At 47.6% G+C, this 22,577-nt stretch overlaps 1 protein-coding gene across 1 annotated transcript in view; it reads left to right on the plus strand.

Annotated features, from left to right (window-relative positions):
- Window positions 1–22,577, plus strand: part of LOC123768304 (uncharacterized) — a 379,377-nt gene that overhangs the window by 92,839 nt on the left and 263,961 nt on the right. Inside the window, exon 3 of the mRNA XM_069307207.1 lies at window positions 15,471–15,596. Coding sequence (XP_069163308.1) covers window positions 15,471–15,596 — 126 coding nt within the window. The remainder of the gene's footprint in view (window positions 1–15,470; window positions 15,597–22,577) is intronic.

Raw genomic sequence — 22,577 nt, forward strand, 5'->3', positions numbered from 1 at the left:
ACTAGTTACTGAACGGAAGAAACAATGGTACATTTTATTTTAAAAGAATATGTATGAGAACATGAGAGAACACATAGAACATGTAAGAGAATGCGAAGAACATAGTGAACATATGGGGAACACAGAAAACATGTAAGAAAAGCTGATGAACACAGTGAACATAAGGGGAATATGAACTTAGAGAACATGAAGACATGATAAGGAACATAGGGAATACAAAGAATGAACACTGAACATGTATAGAACAAGCTAAGAACATTGAGAACATGAATATTGAGTATAAAAGTTGTTCAGAGAACATATGATGTACATGAAAAATCATGACAAAGAACACAGTGAACATACGGGGAAATGGCAGAAAACAGAGAATAAATGGAGAAAAAATATGAACTGAACATGCTGTGAATACTTGCTGAACACGGAGTGAATGCAGAAAACATGGAAAAGAATGTGAAGAACACGGTGAATATAGAGAAAATATATAAATACAGTAGGATTAATGAAGGTTTGGATAAGTTGGGAAATGGGAGAGTTGAAGGGGAGGTAAAGGATGAGAAGGTAAGGGGGAGTAGGGGGTGAGGGTGAGATGAAGGGTGAAAGGGTATTGGGGGAGGTAAAGGAAGGGAAGGTAAGGGAGGGATGGGAAAAGGTGCGATTTTTTGACCGTGTGATTATTGCTTACTTGGGTAAACAAAAGGTAATGAAGGTAAGGTGTTATATGACCGTGTAAATATTACATAGCTGAGTACAAAAAGGGTATTAAAGGCCAAGATGTTTACTTTTGATAGACTGGAGAGGGGTTTGATCTGAAATAATTTTGATAAACATTGAACTAAGGTGGAGGACATGAGCTGAAACTCGGTTAATGTCTTGATCTATTTTACTATGTTAGAAATATAGTGATCTTAAATTTCAGGGGAATTTGTCTGAAAATAAAGAACATGTACAAATGAGCTAAGGCAACGGACGTGAACTAGAGTTCGGTGATTGTTCGGAACTATTTTACTATGTCTGAAAATACCACAGTTACAAATTTCAGGGAAAATTAGTCTGTTAGTAGAGAACTTGTACAAATGAACTCAGGTGTGGGACATGAGCTAGAGCTTGATAATTATTTTATTCTTATTTACTATGTCTGAAATACAGTGGGTTTAGATTTCAGGAGAATTGATGGGTTATTAACGAAGATACGAGATAGAGCTAAGGTGAATGACAAGAGCTAGAGCTCGGTAAATGTGACATATTTACTTACTCAGTTAGAAGTATGGCAGGTTTAAATTTCAGGAATACTGATTGATTATTAACGATGATACGGGAGGGAACTAGGGAGGGGGCCAAGACTGGAACTCGGTAACTAAATTGTTGTATTGTACGACGTCTGAAATACACTGGGTATAAATTTCCGGGAAATTAGTCTGTTAGTAAAGAAGTTACGGGGATAAACTAAGGCTGAGGACAGGAGCTAAAACTTGGTAATTGTTTGGATCTTATTTGCTACGTCTGAAATGTGACTGTGTAAAATTTCAGGGGGATTAGTCTGTTAGTAAAGATGTTATGAGAGGGGGTTAAAGCGGGAACAGGAGCTAGAACTCAGTAATTGTTCGGATCTTATTTAATACGTCTGAAATATGACTGTTTAAAATTAGACTAAAATTGGGATATTAGTAGCGAAAATGTGGTCTCTTGACAAATTTGGGTCTTCAATGGGACTCTGATTAATTTTGGGTAATGAAATGTACTCTGCCTAATTTTTGGTAAAAACTGGACTCTGACTAATTTTTGTCGACTACAGGACTCTGTTAATTTCCAGGGTAAAACTGGACTCTCAGGAATTTTGAACTTAAACTGGACTCTGACTAATTTTCGGTCTTAAATGTCTTGGCTAAGATGTTTGTTTTCCTTAACAAAACTTCTGTGAACATATTCTCAGAAAATGCTCTTTGAAAAACTATGCGATTTTGAAAACAGGCAAAAGGTGTCAGTAGAGTTTACCTGGAAATGATGTGTCTTAAAGGGGATTTTTTCCTGAATTTTTCTAAGATTTTCCTACTTATTTTCATCGTAAGAACTCTTAACAAACTTCTAAAATCTCTGAAATTATTTTTCTCATAAGATTTCCTTAATTCCAAATCTGTGACTGGCCAAATTTACCACAAACCCCTGACGACATATCGTCCTCTTTTGCCCAAAATCCAATGAAGCGCATACGTCGTCATCCCTACTACTACCACGCACTATACACCACATTATACACCATGCACTATACACCATTACACTACACCACGACACTATACTCCACGACACTACACACTACAACACTATACACAACGACACTATACACCATGACACTATACACCATGCACTATACACCACACACTATCCACCACGACACAATACACCACGACACTATTCACCACAACACTATATACCACTATACTATACACAACGACATTATACACCACAACACTTTTCACCACAACACTATACACCATGACAGTATACTCCACGACACTATACTCCACGACACTATACACCACGACACTATACACCACGATACTATACACCACGACACTATACACCGACACTATACTCCACGACACTTTACACCATGACACTATACACCACGACACTATTCTCCACGACACTATACTCCACGACACTATACACCAGGCCATTATACACCATGACACTATACTCCACGGCACTATACTCCACGGCAATATACTCCACTATACACCTCGACACTATACACCACGACACTATACACCATGACACTATACACCACGACACTATGCACCATGACACTATACTCCACGACACTATACTCCACGACACTATGTACTCCACGAAACTATACTCCATGACTCTATACACCACGACACTATACTCCACGACACTATATACAACGCCATTATGCACCTCGACACTATACACCACGACACTATACTCCACGACACTATACTCCACGACACTATACACCACGACACTATACACCACGACACTATACACCATGACACTATACACCACAACACTATGCTCAACGACACTATACACCACGTCACTATACTCCACGACTCTGTTCTCCACGACACTATACACCCCGCCACTATACACCACAACACTATACTCCATGACACTATACTCCACGACACTATTCACCATGACACTATACTCCACGACACTATAATCAACGACACTATTCACCACGATGCTATACTCCAATACACTATACTCAACGACACCGTACTCCCCGACACTATACACCACGACACTATACTCCACACTATACACCACGACAATATAGACCATGACACTATACACCACGACACTATACACCACGACACTATACTCCACGACACTATGCACCACGACACTATACTCCACGACAGAATACTCCACGACACTATACTCCACGACACTATACACCACGACACTATACTCCACGATACTATACACCACGACACTATACACCACACCCGTAAACACCACGACACTATACACCACACCAATATACACCACACCACTATACAACACGCCAACACACCGCGGGTGGTGAATGCATTAGGAAGTGATGTGATGGAGGCTGACTCCATACACAGTTTCAAATATAGATATGATATAGATATGAATCTGTACATCAGTTGATTGACGGTTGAGAGACGGGTCCCAAGAGCCTGAGCTCAACCCCCACAAGCGCAACTAGATGAGTACAGCCAAACACACACACTCACAGCCTCACGCACACAAACACACACCCATACATGATCTGATCATGAAGTAAATGATCTCCCAGAGGGCATTGACTCATTCCTCTCAATGTTTGCTGACGACGCCAAAATTATGAGAAGGATTAAGACAGAGGAGGACAGCTTGAGGCTTCAAGAAGACCTGGACAAGCTGCAGGAATGGTCGAACAAATGGTTGTTAGAGTTTAACCCAAGCAAATGCAATGTAATGAAGATAGGTGTAAGGAGCAGGGGCCAGATTCACGAAGGTACTTACGAAGGTTTTTCTTCTTAGCTACAAATGTTTTCCTTCTTAGCGCCTTCGTGGCGGCTACGTCGGTATTCAGGTAGCTACACTAGGTCGAAAAACCTTCGTAAGTTTGGTCCGGGATCTAAGTGTGGTGTCGACCACTCGCACCTTTACGTAAACTGGATATAACTAAAATTTTCTCTACTACATAACACTGGGATCGATTTTAAGATTTTGGAACATGACCAAAATGTTATAGCTTGCAAATCTCGCGAAGAGGAGTCCTTCGTGTTAGTTATATATGCATTCTCTGCTTGAAACTTAAAGTAAATATGTCTTTTATGATAGTAGAATTAGTTTTATAATAGCAAGATATTATACCCATAGTTATTAAGTAAATAAACACTGGTGAACATGAAATATGAGAGAAGGTGATAAGCCCTGCCTGATGGGATCATTTACTATCACCAAATGCACCTGTTCATCTAGTAGTAAGGGTGTACCTTAGCTATACATACCCTTTTCTAATTTATTTAGTTTTGTTTTATTTTGAAATTAAATCTGGGTGAGACATAAAAAAAAGGGCGAGACATAAATCTGGGTGAGACATAAAAAAAAGGGCGAGACATAAATCTGGGTGAGACATAAAAAAAAGACATGTTACCCCCCCCCCACTTTTTTTATTCCTTCTTTCAACACAATTTATACCTAATCCGATTACTATTAAGTTTTAGTCTAAGTGTTTTTCCCCCACACCTTGCCCGAAATGCTATGAATATTACTGGCTTTAGGTATTGTATGTACTAGCTCTGTCTATAAATCCAACATTATGTTTGTAAATCAACTGTATGTACTTTTCCTGAATAAAATTTATTTATTATTATTTCTTTATTAACCAGTAAGTAAATATTAAAAGAAGGCACCAAGCTGGGAAGGCTATGTAGCAACATTGTGTGTAACAATAAACCAAATTTTTTTTTAAACAAATAATGCACCTGTATGGTACAACAAATCCTGTCAGCTGTAAAAGTATTGATACAGTTATTTAAATAAAAAATATAATGAAAGAAATATTACTGGTTTATTTTTATCCTAACTTTTTGTGTATATATATATATATATATATATATATATATATATATATATATATATATATATATATATATATATATATATATATATATATATATATATATATATATATATATATATATATATATATATATATATATATGTCGTACCTAGTAGCCAGAACGCACTTCTCAGCCTACTAAGCAAGGCCCAATTTGCCTAATAAGCCAAGTTTTCATGAATTAATTATTTTTCGACAACCTAACCTACCTAACCTAACCTAACCAAACTTTTTTGGCTACGTAACCTAACCTAACCTATAAAGATAGGTTAGGTTAGGTTAGGTAGGGTTGGTTAGGTTTGGTCATATATCTACGTTAATTTTAACTCCAATAAAAAAAATTGACCTCATACATAATGAAATGGATAGCTTTATCATTTCATAAGAACAAAATTATAGAAAATATATTAATTCAGGAAAACTTGGCTTATTAGGCAAATCGGGCCTTGCATAGTAGGCCGAGAATTGCATTCTGGCTATTAGGTACGACATATATATATATATATATATATATATATATATATATATGTCGTACCTAATAGCCAGAACGCACTTCTCTGCCTACTATCCAAGGCCCGATTTGCCTAATAAGCCAAGTTTTCATGAATTAATTGTTTTTCGACTACCTAACCTACCTAACCAAACCTAACCTAACTTTTTCGGCTACCTAACCTAACCTAACCTAAAAAGATAGGTTAGGTTAGGTTAGGTAGGGTTGGTTAGGTTTGGTCATATATCTACGTTAATTTTAACTCCAATAAAAAAATATTGACCTCATACATAATGAAATGGGTAGCTTTATCATCTCATAAGAAAAAAAAATTGAGAAAATATAATAATTCAGGAAAACTTGGCTTATTAGGCAAATCGGGCCTTGCATAGTAGGCCGAGAAGTGCGTTCTGGCTACTAGGTACGATATATATATATATATATATATATATATATATATATATATATATATATATATATATATATATATATATATATATATATATATATATATATATATATATATATATATACATACACACACACACACACACACACACACACACACACACACACACACACACACACACACACACACATACACACACACACACACGCACATTTTGCACCTGCAAGATAATGTAAGATTTTAAGGGTTGACGAATGTTAATCTTCTTTTCTGGGGGGAGCCCCGTCGGCTCCCCGGAGCTATCCCAGGCTGATATGCTAATGTCAGACTTTGGCATCAGTCATGTGTATGGAGTTCTTAGGCCTACCGGGGACCACGGCCAGAACCGGGCCCCCTCAGAGAGGCAAGGGGAGCAATGGCCTATAGAAGCCCCCATGTAGTTGGAAGCATTCTATGTCTGCCATCGACCGGAACAGGCACCCAGAAAGGTAAGCGCCCCAAAACAAACCCCTATTCTGGTTAAAATTGCTACCAAAAACCGAACTAGTGGATAGAACTCCCCAACCGAAAACAAGCAAACTAGTGTGACGTCACACACTGCCGCGCCGCTGTCTGCGCAGCTCCCCCCTCCCAGGGAGGGGGAAGGGGGAGCCCCAGACCCCCCGCGCCGGCTACCCACACCTCAGTTCTTGAGGCTGATGCTATAGGCGATGGTCGTGTGCTCTGGCTCCGGTGTCGCTACTGCACTGTGCTTTGCGTGTGGTGTTAGTTTTGTGGGTGCGAGAGCCAGGAGTTATCTTCAGTACTCGGGCTGCATGCGCCTAGGGCTGCCTTCCCTAGGTGCCCTGTAAGTACTGCCCTTGGGGCTTGGGGCCACCTTCCACAGGCTCCTCGGGGTCTGCCTCTGCTGGTCCGTTTTACCTTTCGGTTTTTCGGCCGCCTGTTGGGCTCTTGGGTGTTCTGTTCTCCCTTGTTACCGGCAGGTAAGAGGCAGTTTGCACTGGTAGGGGCGCAGGGTGCTGCTCAGCTTGTATTTCCCGACATCGCGGCCGGCTCTGTTCCTTGGGGTTCACTGTCCTCTTGCGGGGTTTTGTTTTTGTTTTTGTTTTTGCCTGGTGGGGGGTTCTGTCATTTTATTCAGTTTGTTTTTGCCCTTCCACTGTTCTCGGTGGCGCCCCCTGCTAGGTCCCCGTGAGTGTTCCCTGGGGTTCAGCTTTAGAAGTTTGCTTGGTAGTTTTGGGCGCCGGTTTGCAGCACCCTGCCTGGGACTACCTGAGCGCGAGTCCTCTTAAAGTAAACGCTCAGGACCCTGGGAATCCCCTAGGGGGCGCGTGGGTCCGATGGATGTGACCCCGGAGTCCCCACTCGCTGTGTGCGAGTTTGAGGGTTGCTCGGTCCCCTTGTCTCAGGGTGACCCTCATTGTTTTTGCCTCTGCCACGCTGCCTGTTGGGTCGGTGATACTTTCGACCCTGAGTCCTGTGAGTGTTGCTGCTTGCTTGTGACTCAATTTACCCAATCCTCTGATGATTCTATTCGGGTACAGGTGGCACGTGCGTTGCAGTCTAGGTTTCGTCTGTTGCAACGCGCTCGGTTGGTTGCTTCCCCGGATGCCCCGGGGCTGCCCCGCTTTGCTTTTCGAGACCCGGACTTGGGGGTGGGGGTCGCTTCGATCCTGGTTCAGTCCGCACCTCCTCGTCCTTCCCCTTCTGTTCGTTCTGGTCCCCCGCCCCTGCTTCCGGCCCCGAAGCATCTGAGGGTTTCGGGGTCGGAGCAGGGGTTACTTGATCTCGAGACTCGGGCAGCTTCGGGGGTTGCCCTTCCCGGGGGGCGGCAGAGGCATTCGAGTCTTGTCTCCCGGCCGAAGCTTCAGGGTCTGACCAGTGGGCCCCCCTTCCTCCAGCTTTTCCGGCTGCTCCGTCCTTATCTTGTGGGGTCGGGGCTAGGGGAGAGGACTCGGCCTCGGGTCCTGTGGTGACGGACCTCGAGGCTGGGGAGGGGCTGACTTGGGGGCCTTGGGCCCCGCTGGACCCCGCCTGGGTTTTTCTTCCCACTGAGCGGGGCTTATTGTTACAAGGAGTGGGGTTTTCTTTTCCCCCCTCTGCGTACGAGTTGGATTTGGTGTCGGCCCCTCCCCGGGTTCGGTTCCGTGTTCCCCCGGGTACGTCGGTTCCGTCCTTCCGGAGGTTTTCGGCTTATCGCATCCAACCTGGTGTGGTGCGAGCGGCCTTTGCAGCTTACCTCCTGCGTGACCCGGATTATGCCTCGGAAATGGATCCGTCCACGTTCAGGTTTGGGACTTCGTTCCCTTTCTGGCTCCGTTACGAGGTTCCGGAGTCGTCCTGGCTAGCAGACTGCCCCTTGTTTAGTCTGGATTCCTGGCATTCCTTCTGTCGTTCCCGCACGCTGGAGTGGCGGGAAGCTTCCACTGTGCTTCAGGTTTTCCTGGGGGGTGAACTTGAGTACCTGAATGAGTGCTTGTTTGCCCCTGCCCTTCCCCGCGATGTGGGCGTTATTCAGCTCCATGTGCAGGTTCCCTCCCTTTCGGCGGCGCTCGTGGCGGAGGACTTGCGCGCCCGGGGCCTTTTGTGTTCGGCCTTGCGGTTCTTTTCCCTCCTGGAGCTGTCTTCAGATTGGCTCATGGAGGATGTGGGGACGCTTGGGTCCGTCCCGGGGTCCGGCACCTTGTCCTCGGCTGCGCGTTCGTCGGCTGCCTTGTTGAAGCTGTTCACGCCGATTTTGCGGGATGCGGTTTCCCTGTTCTATGCTTCCCATCTCGCGTGTCGGCAGGCGGTGCTGGGTTCCTCCGTGGAATCTGCTTGGGCTCTGGCTCTTAGGCGTTCTTCACCTTTTTGTCCTCTCCTGTTTGGGGAGTCGGCCGTGGCGCAGTTTATTCAGGCTGCGTCGGCGGCTTGTCGTCCGATGTCGGACTTGTTGGTTTTCCGGGGGTCCCGGGGTGGGTCTTCCCGGGAAGGTCGTGCCAGGGCTCGGGGTTCCTCTCGTCGTGGTAGGCCTCTGGTGTCAGGTTTGGGGTTGGCTCCTCCTGCGGACCCTCCCTCGTCTGGTCGGCGCGGTGTTCGCGCTGTGCGGGGTTCTGGGTCTCGAAGGGTCGCCGGCCCTTTCGCGGTTTGCCCCCTTGACGGGGCGATGGGGGGGGGGGGGCGGCTTGCGCTGTTCGCCCGCGCCTGGTCCCACGATTCGTGGGCCTTTCGGGTCGTGTCTCGCGGCCTGCGGTGGCGTTGGGTGGCCCCTCCCCCCTTTGGGGGGTCGGGGCTGGCAGGGCAGGTTTCTTCCCCTGCGCTCTGTCGAGTCGTCTTGGAGTGGGTACGCTTGGGCGTCGTCGAAATGACGTCGTCCCTCAGATGGGTTTCCCGTCTGTTTCCGGTTCCGAAACGGGACTGTGCGGACCTGCGGTTCATTCTGGACTTGTCCCGTCTGAACCCCTGGGTTCATTGCCCCTCCTTTCGGATGACTACGCTGTCTCAGGTTCGGCTCCTCTTGGAGCCGGGAGGTTGAATGGTGTCCCTGGACCTCCGGGACGCTTATTGGCATGTCCCGATTCATCCGCGGTTCAGGGACTGGCTCGGTTTTGTTGTGGGGCGTCTGAGTTACCACTTTCGTTGTCTCCCGTTCGGGTTGAACCTGGCACCTCGTGTGTTCACGCGCCTTACACGGGTTGTGGTGGCTCGTTTGCGTCTCCTAGGTGTTCGGGTGTTGGCCTACCTCGACGACTGGCTGGTTTGGGCTCCCAGCCAGCCAGTCAGCTTGCTTGCTAGCCAGGGATTTGGTTGTTTCCCAGCTCGCCGAGTTCGGGTTCTTGGTGAACTGGAGGAAGTCCCATCTGGTTCCCTCTCAGGTTCGGACTTGGCTGGGTCTCGTGTGGGACTCTCGAACCGCCTCCTTGTCTCTCCCTCCGGAGTCTCTCCTGCGGCTGCGGTCCCGCCTTTGTCTGTTTCTGGAGGGCCCTCGGGTCACCCGGCGTTTGCTCGAGGGGCTGTGCGGGAGCCTGAACTTCACGCTGGTGGTCTACCCGCCGGGTCGGGTTTGTCTTCGACGGCTGTTCTAGTTCCTTCGGGGTTCCCCCTTCCTCCTCTCTCGCGATCGCAGAGTTCGACCCCCGGGGGCCTTGCGTCGGTTGCTGCGTCACCGGCTTCCTCTTCGGGTTTTTCGGGGTTCAGTGCCTTGGCGCCTGCCCGAGCCCTCGCTCGATGTGTACACGGATGCGTCGTCTCTCGGCTGGGGTTTTGTGACCAGTGCTCACCAGGCCGGCCAGGGGCGTTGGGATCCGTCCTTCTGTCGAGCTCACAGTACGGTGCGGGAGTTCGCGGCAGTGTGGTTTGCTCTGGGGAGAATTCGGGTGGCCCGCGGATCGACAATTCGGCTCCATTCGGACTGCTCTCCGGTGGTTCATTGCCTGAACCGCGGGGGTTCGATGCGGTCCCTGTCTCTTTGGGGTTGGTCGCCTCGGGTGACTCGTCTGCTGAGTTCTCGGGGTTTGGCTCTCCTGGCGGTTCACGTACGGGGCGTGTCCAACGTCTTGGCCGACGCCCTGTCTCGCTTCGTTCCCCTCTCCACGGAGTGGACGGTCGACGACGAGTCCTTCCGTTGGCTTTGTCAGACGTTCGGGCGCCCCGAAGTGGACCTCTTCGCGTCGGCGTGGTCGCGGCGTCTTCCTGTTTATGCGGCGCCCTTCCCCGATTGCGAGGCCGTCGGGGTCGATGCCTTTTGGCTAGACTGGTCGAGGTGGGGGTTCCTGTACCTCTTTCACCCAGTTCGGCTGTTGCTCCAGGTCCTGACTCGCTTAGAGACTTACCGGGGGAGAGTTGTCCTTCTGGCCCCTTGGTGGCCAGCCCAGCCTAGGTTTCAGGCGCTGGTTGCTCGGTGTCCAAACCCGAGGGTTTTCCCGCGGCTCCGCCTCTTTCAGCAGATCGGGCCGGTACGTCACGTAGCTGGTTCGATCTTCTCCTCGAGTCTTCGCGTATGGTTTTTTTGACTCGAGTCTATCATCATCTCTATGGTGATCAGGTGCCCTCCTTGTTGGTGTCCCACCTGAGGGCTTCTTCTCGGCGGCAGTATGAAGTTTCCTGGCGGTCCTTTCGTTTCTTTTTGCGTCTTCGTCGTGTTAGCTCCTTGTCTGTTCGGGTGGTTTTGTCCTTCCTCTCGTGGTTGTTTCAGGACCGTCATCTTATGCCTAACACTGTCGCTTCGTATCGTGCAGCGCTGGCGGAGCCGCTTCAGCTTGCTTTCGGTATCGATATTACGTCTGCGCTGTTTCGCAAGCTGTCTCGTGCATTGTTTCACCTCCGGCTTGCTCATGCGTCGCCTGAGCCGTCCTGGTCTTTGGACAGAGTGCTCGCTTTCCTTTCGTCTCCTCGTTTCGTTGTGGCCCCTTCGGTCCAGGATTGTTTTTCCAAGGCACTTTTCTTGTTGGCTTTGGCCTCTGGGGGTCGGGTAGGGGAGCTTCATGCTCTCCTCTGGCGCAGGGGTTTCTGCTCTTTTGGTCGTGGTGATAGTTTTGTTCGTTTGCAGCCGTTTCCTTCTTTTCTGGCGAAGAATGAGACTGCTGCGTTCCGGAGGGGTCCATGTGTGGTTGATGCTTGGTTGGTCAGGCCGGGGGTGCATCATGTTTTGTGTCCGGTTGCGGCGCTTCATCGTTATTTGCGCGCCACAGCTTCTGTGTCCGGGGACGCGCTGTGGGTTGATCCGGTTTCCCTTCTTCCCTGTTCGCGGGTTCGGGTCTCTCAGGTCGTCCACAGGGTTATTAGGTCCAGCCAGCCTGCGGTCTATCCCCGTGCCCATGACGTTCTTACGTTCGCGGCTCTTGCTGCCATCTTTGGGAATATGTCTTGGTCTGATATTTGGGCGCGGTGATTTTGCCGGTCGAACAGGGTCCTGGCTGCTCGTTACCTTGTGAATGTCCCTGGGCCTCGTCGGGCCTCTGTTGCTTTGGGTCGGCGGTTGCAGCCAGTTGTCTCGGCTTCGAGTTGAGGGGTGAGCGACGACCGCCTCCCGGGTAAGTCCCTCTTTTTCTGTCTGTGGGTAGTTAGCTCCGGGGAGCCGACAGGGCTCCCCCCAGAAAACCAGCGTTGAATGTAATGAAACGCCATTTTCTGGGTGAGTCCCGGAGGCTCCCCGGCATCCCTCCCTCCCTCCGGTCGGCGTTTTTTCGCGTTTTTGACATCCAGCCTCAAGAACTGAGGTGTGGGTAGCCGGCGCGGGGGGTCTGGGGCTCCCCCTTCCCCCTCCCTGGGAGGGGGGAGCTGCGCAGACAGCGGCGCGGCAGTGTGTGACGTCACACTAGTTTGCTTGTTTTCGGTTGGGGAGTTCTATCCACTAGTTCGGTTTTTGGTAGCAATTTTAACCAGAATAGGGGTTTGTTTTGGGGCGCTTACCTTTCTGGGTGCCTGTTCCGGTCGATGGCAGACATAGAATGCTTCCAACTACATGGGGGCTTCTATAGGCCATTGCTCCCCTTGCCTCTCTGAGGGGGCCCGGTTCTGGCCGTGGTCCCCGGTAGGCCTAAGAACTCCATACACATGACTGATTCCAAAGTCTGACATTAGCATATCAGCCTGGGATAGCTCCGGGGAGCCTCCGGGACTCACCCAGAAAATGGCGTTTCATTACATTCAACGCTGGTTTTTTGATGGACTGTTCACTTGAGACAGTTAAAATAAGCACACGTCAATATATAAGACAACAAAAAGTTATAAGAATGTTTCACACCTCAGTCAAGCAACATTTACAATTTATATAAATTATTTTAGGGAATAATACATAAATTTTATATTTAAACTTGATATTAGTTTGTAGTGTAATACATGAGGAGTCAAATTATGTAAAAAGTGCAATTTTTAGCAAAATTATGAAAACTAATTTTATCTGATTATAGAATAACTAAATGTATTTTGAATGTTTTATACCACCATTAACTATCATTCACAATGTATTAATGAATTTTACAAAAAAAAAAACATAAATTTTATATTTAAACATGTAAAAACTATTTGTAATACATTAGGAGCAAAGTAGTTTTAGAAAAAAAACATATATTATAAAAGATATATGTTTGGATTTTTGGAGTAAAAGTTTCTTAAATACTCTCCTGCACCATTCTCAAGACAAGTTATTCATACACCTAAGGGAAAATGAAAAGTTTTCAAAATGTTTTGTGTTTGCTGGGTTTGCTGAAGCCCATTCAGTTCAGGTTTGTTTTCCGAAGCTCTTTCTTGTTCATTTGCAGCTGTCTCATTCTTTTCTGGCAAGGAATGAGTCTACTGGTTTCCGGAGGGATCCTTTGGTGGCTGTTGATTGGTTGGTCAGGCCGAGGGTGCATCATGTGTTGTGTCTGGTCGTGGCCCTCCGCCGTTATTTGTGTGCTGCGGCTTCTGTGTCTGGGGACACACTTTGGGTTGATCCGGTTTCTCTTCATCCCTGTTCACGGGTATGGGTCTCTCAGGTCATTCACAGGGTTCTTACGTCTAGACGGCAGCGATCTATCCCCATGCCCTTGACGTTAGTAAGTTTGCTGCTTTTGCTGCTGTCTTTGGTAACATGCCCTGGGCTGACATTGAGGTACAGGGTTTTTGGCGGTTGAACAGGGTCCTGGCTGCACGCTACCCCGTTAACATTCCTGGGCCTAGTAGGGCGTGTGTCGCTTGGGTCGACGGCTGCAGCCTTTCTCGACTTCGAGTTGAGGTGTGGAGCACCGACTGCCTCCTGGGGTTAGTCCCCTTCTTTATTTTGTGTTTGGTGAATTAGTTCCGGGGAGCCATAGGGGCTCCCACCCCTTCACCCCCCACCAGAAAACAAGCGTTGAATGTAATGAAATGCCATTTTCTGGGTAAGTCCCGTAGGCTCCCCAGCAACCCTCCCTCCCTACGGTCGGCGATTTTTTCGAGTATTTTGATATCCAAACTCGGAACTGCAGGTTGGATCGGTGGTGCAGGGGTGTGGGGCTCCCCCTTCCCCCTCCCGGGTCGGGAGGTGCTGGGCAGACATGCGGCACGGCTCGTGTGACGTCATGCTCATTTGCCAATTGGGAAGTTCTATCCACTCGTTTGTCTATTTTTGTTGCTTTTAACCATGATAGGGGATTGTTTTGTGGCGCTTACCTTTCTGGGTGCCTGTCCCGGTCGATGGCAGATATAGAATGCTCCAAAATCACATGTGCATTCTATAGGCTATTGCTCCCCATGCCTTTCTGAGGGGGTCAGGTTCTGCCTCATGGTCCCCTGTTGGCCTGGAACTCCATCCAAATCGCCTGATGCCACAGTTAGGGATGTCCATATCAGCCTGGATAGCTCCTGGGAGCCTCCGGGACTCACCCAGGAAATGGCGTTTCATTACATTCAACGCTGTTTTTTTGAAAAACTGTTTTTCTGGGGGAGGGAGCCCCTTCGGCTTCCCGGAGCTATTCAGGCTGATATGTATAACATTAGACTTTGGCATCAGTCAGTGTGAATGCAGTTCTAGGCCTACCAGGGACCACAAGCCAGAACCTGGCCCCCCTTAGAGAGGCACGAGGTGCAATTGCCTATAGAAATGCACATGGGATTTTGAGCATTCTATATCTGCCATCGACTGGGACAGCCACCTAGATTGGTAAGTGCTCCAAAAAAACAAACAAACATATATTCTAGGTAAAACGACTAAAATAGACAAATGAGTGGACAGAACTCCCCAAATGAAGATGAGCAAACGAGCATGACATCACAAGAGCCATGCCGCATGTCTGCGCTGCTCCCCCCTCCCGCAGGGGGAAAGGGGGAGCCCCCAGAACCCCACGCTGGTGATCCACGGCTAATGTGAGGTTGCATGGTCGTGTGGCTCCAGATTCTCTGTGTTGTGCTGTGCCTTGGGTCTAGTACTGCTCTTACGGTGGGGTGCGAGCCGGATGTGATATTCACAGGTACTCGGGGCTGCATGTGCTTCGGGGTCCCTTCCCTGAGTGCCCTGTATGTACCGCCCTTGGGGCTTGGGGTTCTCTTCCACAAGCCACCTTGGGTCCACCTATATTGGTCTTTTGCTGCTCGGTGATTGACAGCCCGGAGTGTTTTGAGGGGGTTTCCTTCCTTGTTTACCTTGGGATAAGGGGTAGTTTTTGCACTGGTAGGGGCGCATGGTACTGCGCACCTAGTTTCACCTATAACAACGGCCGGCTCTGTTCCACCTGGCTACGTTGTCCTCTTGCAGGGTTTTTCTTTTCAGTTTTGTTGTCATTCATTTTGATGTACTGTACAGTGCACATAATTCAATGATAGTTAAATAATAATAGTAAGTATTATTATTCCTGTATTATTTTTATCATGTAAATGCACAATGTACTTTATATTTTGTTGATTGTAAATGGTCAAACATTTGTCAATACATTTTTAAAATGAACAACTGATTTACTTTACATTTTGGCAAAGTTTTTCCTAAAATAAGACATTTGACGAGATGAAATTTTCTAATTAATTTTCAGGATGCTAATGAGTTGATGGTGAAAGGATCACTTGTTCCCAGCCGCTTTTTGACAGCCATTGACCTTCTCTACCCAGATTATTTGGAAGCTGCTAGTCGTGCCCTGTGGATGGAAGTCTGGAACAAGGTAAGATAAATATTAATTAACTTTAGCTGATGTGAAAGACCAGTGCAATGTAAGGTAACTTATCTTGATGTATACACTATACTAAGTTTAATGATATAAAATTAAACTTTTAATATCATTAAAAGTTAATGATATTAAACTTTTCATTCTTTTCATTTCATTTCATTTCATTCTTAAACTTTTCATTCAAAAGTCTACCCAAGGCAGCCAAGGTCTCTTCACGAGTCTGCTGAAGAAGCCGTGAGTCACCCCTGGACGAACTCTGTTGAGAGTATTAGCCTGCCTGTGACGTGGCAGTATCAGGAATCGCCTTATCCGGGGCTGGCTGGTGGAAGAGACTAGCCACTGTGGTGCTTAGTGAGGAGAGTGATCAGCGGGTCACACGAGGCTCCTGCCTAGGGCTCGCAACCCTAGTATCGGTCATGGAGTGGCCTACACAGTGGAGCTGATCGGTACCTGCCAGCTACAGGCTGGATTGTGGTTGAAGGCCTCCACGATGGAGCACCCAGTGGGACTGTGATTTGGCTGGCCTGTGGCCAGGGTAGATTCGCCAAGAGAATCATAGAGGATTCATCGTGGGCCACAGAAGAAGGAACGAGGGCTACCCAAAGTGCGCACCGTGGAGCATCCAGTGTCTTCGGAGGAAGACAACTCTGTACATTATAGTGTAGTTATAACCCCCGCGTGTAACTGATATTTATTTATTCGTGGTGATGGAGAATATATATATATATATATAAATTGGAACATTTGTATCCCTCCCCCTTTAATTTAACTTGCGTTACGGAACACACCCCTTGAAAGCCTCTACTAACTTGGGGCCGGATACCCAAAATCTAATAACATCAGAGAAGAACCCGGTTGCATCTCAGTAGGGCCGTAACATAATTGTTATGTTATGTTACATGACGTCATCATGTTGCCACCCCGGCGTCGGCGCAAACCCCCCCCCCTCCTTCCCCGGGAGGGGGAAGGGGGGAGCGCCAGACCCTCGCGCCGGCGACCCATCCTTCAGTTCTTGGCTGATATGATTCTGGGAATGTCTTGTGCCTGTGGCTCTGGAATTTTTGTCTCGGTTCTGTGTTTAGTGACGTGGGCCTTCTCTCCAGGTGGTGTGTGAGCCAGGAGTAATATTACACGATACCCAGACTGCATGCGCCTAGGGCTATCTTCTCTAGGTGCCCAGTAAGTACTGCCCTTGGAAGCTTAAGGCCACCTTCCACAAATTCACCTTGGGATCTGCCTCCGCTGTGCCTTTTACTGCTCGATACTTGGCCGATCTTGGGATCTGCTGGGGTTTTCTTGCCCTTGTGTTTCCCTGGGTATGGGGTAGTTTTTGTCACTGGTAGGGGGTGCGGGATTCTGCACAGCTAGTTTTCGCCACTTATAGTGGCCGGCTCTGTTCCGCCTTGAGTGCATTGTCCTCTTGCGGGGTTTTTCTTTTGATTTGTGTTTTTTGCCTAGTGGGAAGGGGAGTCTACCTTCGTGGTTCCCGTTAGCTGTTGTGGTGTGTGTGTGAGCTCAACCCCCACAAGTAAGATTATTGTGCTTGTGGGGGTTGAGCTCTGGCTCTTTGGTCCCTCCTCTCAACTGTCAATCAACTGATATACAGATTCCTGAGCCTACTGGGCTCTATCATATCTACATTTGAAACTGTGCATGGTGGCAGCCTCTACCTCATCACTGCCTAATGCATTCCATCTGTTAACTACTGACACTGAAAAATTTCTTTCTAACGTCCCTGTGGCTTATTTGGGTACTCAGTTTTCACCTGTGTCCCCTTGTTTGCGCACCATCCATGTTAAACAATTTATCTTTGTCTACCCTGTCAATTCCTCTGAGAAATTTGTAGGTAGTGATCATGTCTCCCCTTACTTTTCTGTCTTCCAGTGTCGTGAGGTGCATTTCCCACAACCTTTCTTCATAACTCATGCCTCTTAGTTCTGGAACTAGCCTAGTGGCATATCTCTGAACTTTTTCAAGCTTTGCCTTGTGCTTGACAAGGTACGGGCTCCATGCTGGGGACCGCATACTCTGGGATTGGTCTTACATATGTGGTATACAAGGTTCTGAATGATTCCTTGCATAGGTTTCTGAAGGCAGTTCTGATGTTAGCCAGTCTCGCATACACCGCAGTAGTTATTCTTTTGATGTGGGGCTTCAGGAGACAGGTTTGATGTGATATCAACTCCTAGATCTTTCTCTCTGTCCATTTCATGAAGGACTTCATCTCCCATTCTGTATCCTGTGTCTGGCTTCCTGTTTCCACTGCCTATTTTCATTGCCTTACATTTACTTGGGTTGAACTTTAGTAGCCATTTGTTGGACTATTCATTCAGTCTGTCTAGGTCATCTTGTAGCCTCATACTATCTTCTTCCATCTTAATCCTCCTCCTATATATGTGATATATATATATATATATACATATACATATATATATATATATTATATATATTATATATATATTATATATATATATATATATATATATATATATATATATATATATATATATATATATATATATATATATATATAACTGAAAACTCACACCCCAGAAGTGACTCGAACCCATACTCCCAGGAGCAACGTAACTGGTATGCACAAGACGCCTTAATCCACTTGACCATCACGACCGGACAAAACGAGGTGATAGCCGAAGCTATCTTTCTTTCGAGTCACGAGTCTTTCTTTCTCGAACTTTCGGGTTCGAGTCACTTCTGGGGTGTGAGTTTTCAGTTGCATATTGTCCTGGGGACCATTCAGGCTTGTTCGCATTTGTGTTCCTCACGTGTGCCCCAAAGAATGAGGTGATTTGGTAAAATGCTATGCCCAAGATTACCATCCGAGTGCCGGCGGTGGGGTGGTTCAAATAGCTTCGGCTATCACCTCATTTTGTCCGGTCGTGATGGTCAAGTGGATTAAGGTGTCTTGTACATACCAGTTGCGTTGCTCCTGGGAGTATGGGTTCGAGTCACTTCTGGGGTGTGAGTTTTCAGTTGCATATTGTCCTGGGGACCATTCAGGCTTGTTCGCATTTGTGTTCCTCACGTGTGCCCCAAAGAATGAGGTGATTTGGTAAAATGCTATGCCCAAGATTACCATCCGAGTGCCGGCTGTGGGGTGGTTCAAATAGCTTCGGCTATCACCTCATTTTGTCCGGTCGTGATGGTCAAGTGGATTAAGGCGTCTTGTACATACCAGTTGCGTTGCTCCTGGGAGTATGGGTTCGAGTCACTTCTGGGGTGTGAGTTTTCAGTTGCATATTGTCCTGGGGACCATTCAGGCTTGTTCGCATTTGTGTTCCTCACGTGTGCCCCAAAGAATGAGGTGATTTGGTAAAATGCTATGCCCAAGATTACCATCTGAGTGCCGGCGGTGGGGTGGTTCAAATAGCTTCGGCTATCACCTCATTTTGTCCGGTCGTGATGGTCAAGTGGATTAAGGCGTCTTGTACATACCAGTTGCGTTGCTCCTGGGAGTATGGGTTCGAGTCACTTCTGGGGTGTGAGTTTTCAGTTGCATATTGTCCTGGGGACCATTCAGGCTTGTTTGCATTTGTGTTCCTCACGTGTGCCCCAAAGAATGAGGTGATTTGGTAAAATGCTATGCCCAAGATTACCATCCGAGTGCCGGCGGTTGGGTGGTTCAAATAGCTTCGGCTATCACCTCATTTTGTCCGGTCGTGATGGTCAAGTGGATTAAGGCGTCTTGTACATACCAGTTGCGTTGCTCCTGGGAGTATGGGTTCGAGTCACTTCTGGGGTGTGAGTTTTCAGTTGCATATTGTCCTGGGGACCATTCAGGCTTGTTTGCATTTGTGTTCCTCACATGTGCCCCAAAGAATGAGGTGATTTGGTAAAATGCTATGCCCAAGATTACCATCCGAGTGCCGGCGGTGGGGTGGTTCAAATAGCTTCGGCTATCACCTCATTTTGTCCGGTCGTGATGGTCAAGTGGATTAAGGCGTCTTGTACATACCAGTTGCGTTGCTCCTGGGAGTATGGGTTCGAGTCACTTCTGGGGTGTGAGTTTTCAGTTGCATATTGTCCTGGGGACCATTCAGGCTTGTTCGCATTTGTGTTCCTCACGTGTGCCCCAAAGAATGAGGTGATTTAGTAAAATGCTATGCCCAAGATTACCATCCGAGTGCCGGCGGTGGGGTGGTTCAAATAGCTTCGGCTATCACCTCATTTTGTCCGGTCGTGATGGTCAAGTGGATTAAGGCGTCTTGTACATACCAGTTGCGTTGCTCCTGGGAGTATGGGTTCGAGTCACTTCTGGGGTGTGAGTTTTCAGTTGCATATTGTCCTGGGGACCATTCAGGCTTGTTCGCATTTGTGTTCCTCACGTGTGCCCCAAAGAATGAGGTGATTTGGTAAAATGCTATGCCCAAGATTACCATCCGAGTGCCGGCTGTGGGTTGGTTCAAATAGCTTCGGCTATCACCTCATTTTGTCCGGTCGTGATGGTCAAGTGGATTAAGGCGTCTTGTACATACCAGTTGCGTTGCTCCTGGGAGTATGGGTTCGAGTCACTTCTGGGGTGTGAGTTTTCAGTTGCATATTGTCCTGGGGACCATTCAGGCTTGTTCGCATTTGTGTTCCTCACGTGTGCCCCAAAGAATGAGGTGATTTGGTAAAATGCTATGCCCCAGATTACCATCTGAGTGCCGGCGGTGGGGTGGTTCAAATAGCTTCGGCTATCACCTCATTTTGTCCGGTCGTGATGGTCAAGTGGATTAAGGCGTCTTGTACATACCAGTTGCGTTGCTCCTGGGAGTATGGGTTCGAGTCACTTCTGGGGTGTGAGTTTTCAGTTGCATATTGTCCTGGGGACCATTCAGGCTTGTTTGCATTTGTGTTCCTCACGTGTGCCCCAAAGAATGAGGTGATTTGGTAAAATGCTATGCCCAAGATTACCATCCGAGTGCCGGCTGTGGGGTGGTTCAAATAGCTTCGGCTATCACCTCATTTTGTCCGGTCGTGATGGTCAAGTGGATTAAGGCGTCTTGTACATACCAGTTGCGTTGCTCCTGGGAGTATGGGTTCGAGTCACTTCTGGGGTGTGAGTTTTCAGTTGCATATTGTCCTGGGGACCATTCAGGCTTGTTCGCATTTGTGTTCCTCACGTGTGCCCCAAAGAATGAGGTGATTTGGTAAAATGCTATGCCCAAGATTACCATCCGAGTGCCGGCTGTGGGTTGGTTCAAATAGCTTCGGCTATCACCTCATTTTGTCCGGTCGTGATGGTCAAGTGGATTAAGGCGTCTTGTACATACCAGTTGCGTTGCTCCTGGGAGTATGGGTTCGAGTCACTTCTGGGGTGTGAGTTTTCAGTTGCATATTGTCCTGGGGACCATTCAGGCTTGTTCGCATTTGTGTTCCTCACGTGTGCCCCAAAGAATGAGGTGATTTGGTAAAATGCTATGCCCCAGATTACCATCTGAGTGCCGGCGGTGGGGTGGTTCAAATAGCTTCGGCTATCACCTCATTTTGTCCGGTCGTGATGGTCAAGTGGATTAAGGCGTCTTGTACATACCAGTTGCGTTGCTCCTGGGAGTATGGGTTCGAGTCACTTCTGGGGTGTGAGTTTTCAGTTGCATATTGTCCTGGGGACCATTCAGGCTTGTTTGCATTTGTGTTCCTCACGTGTGCCCCAAAGAATGAGGTGATTTGGTAAAATGCTATGCCCAAGATTACCATCCGAGTGCCGGCGGTTGGGTGGTTCAAATAGCTTCGGCTATCACCTCATTTTCTCCGGTCGTGATGGTCAAGTGGATTAAGGCGTCTTGTACATACCAGTTGCGTTGCTCCTGGGAGTATGGGTTCGAGTCACTTCTGGGGTGTGAGTTTTCAGTTGCATATTGTCCTGGGGACCATTCAGGCTTGTTTGCATTTGTGTTCCTCACATGTGCCCCAAAGAATGAGGTGATTTGGTAAAATGCTATGCCCAAGATTACCATCCGAGTGCCGGCGGTGGGGTGGTTCAAATAGCTTCGGCTATCACCTCATTTTGTCCGGTCGTGATGGTCAAGTGGATTAAGGCGTCTTGTACATACCAGTTGCGTTGCTCCTGGGAGTATGGGTTCGAGTCACTTCTGGGGTGTGAGTTTTCAGTTGCATATTGTCCTGGGGACCATTCAGGCTTGTTCGCATTTATGTTCCTCACGTGTGCCCCAAAGAATGAGGTGATTTAGTAAAATGCTATGCCCAAGATTACCATCCGAGTGCCGGCGGTGGGGTGGTTCAAATAGCTTCGGCTATCACCTCATTTTGTCTGGTCGTGATGGTCAAGTGGATTAAGGCGTCTTGTACATACCAGTTGCGTTGCTCCTGGGAGTATGGGTTCGAGTCACTTCTGGGGTGTGAGTTTTCAGTTGCATATTGTCCTGGGGACCATTCAGGCTTGTTCGCATTTGTGTTCCTCACGTGTGCCCCAAAGAATGAGGTGATTTAGTAAAATGCTATGCCCAAGATTACCATCCGAGTGCCGGCGGTGGGGTGGTTCAAATAGCTTCGGCTATCACCTCATTTTGTCTGGTCGTGATGGTCAAGTGGATTAAGGCGTCTTGTACATACCAGTTGCGTTGCTCCTGGGAGTATGGGTTCGAGTCACTTCTGGGGTGTGAGTTTTCAGTTGCATATTGTCCTGGGGACCATTCAGGCTTGTTCGCATTTGTGTTCCTCACGTGTGCCCCAAAGAATGAGGTGATTTAGTAAAATGCTATGCCCAAGATTACCATCCGAGTGCCGGCGGTGGGGTGGTTCAAATAGCTTCGGCTATCACCTCATTTTGTCTGGTCGTGATGGTCAAGTGGATTAAGGCGTCTTGTACATACCAGTTGCGTTGCTCCTGGGAGTATGGGTTCGAGTCACTTCTGGGGTGTGAGTTTTCAGTTGCATATTGTCCTGGGGACCATTCAGGCTTGTTCGCATATATATATATATATATATATATATATATATATATATATATAT

Source organism: Procambarus clarkii, chromosome 59 (genome assembly GCF_040958095.1).
Source record: "Procambarus clarkii isolate CNS0578487 chromosome 59, FALCON_Pclarkii_2.0, whole genome shotgun sequence".
Lineage (NCBI taxonomy): Eukaryota > Metazoa > Arthropoda > Malacostraca > Decapoda > Cambaridae > Procambarus > Procambarus clarkii.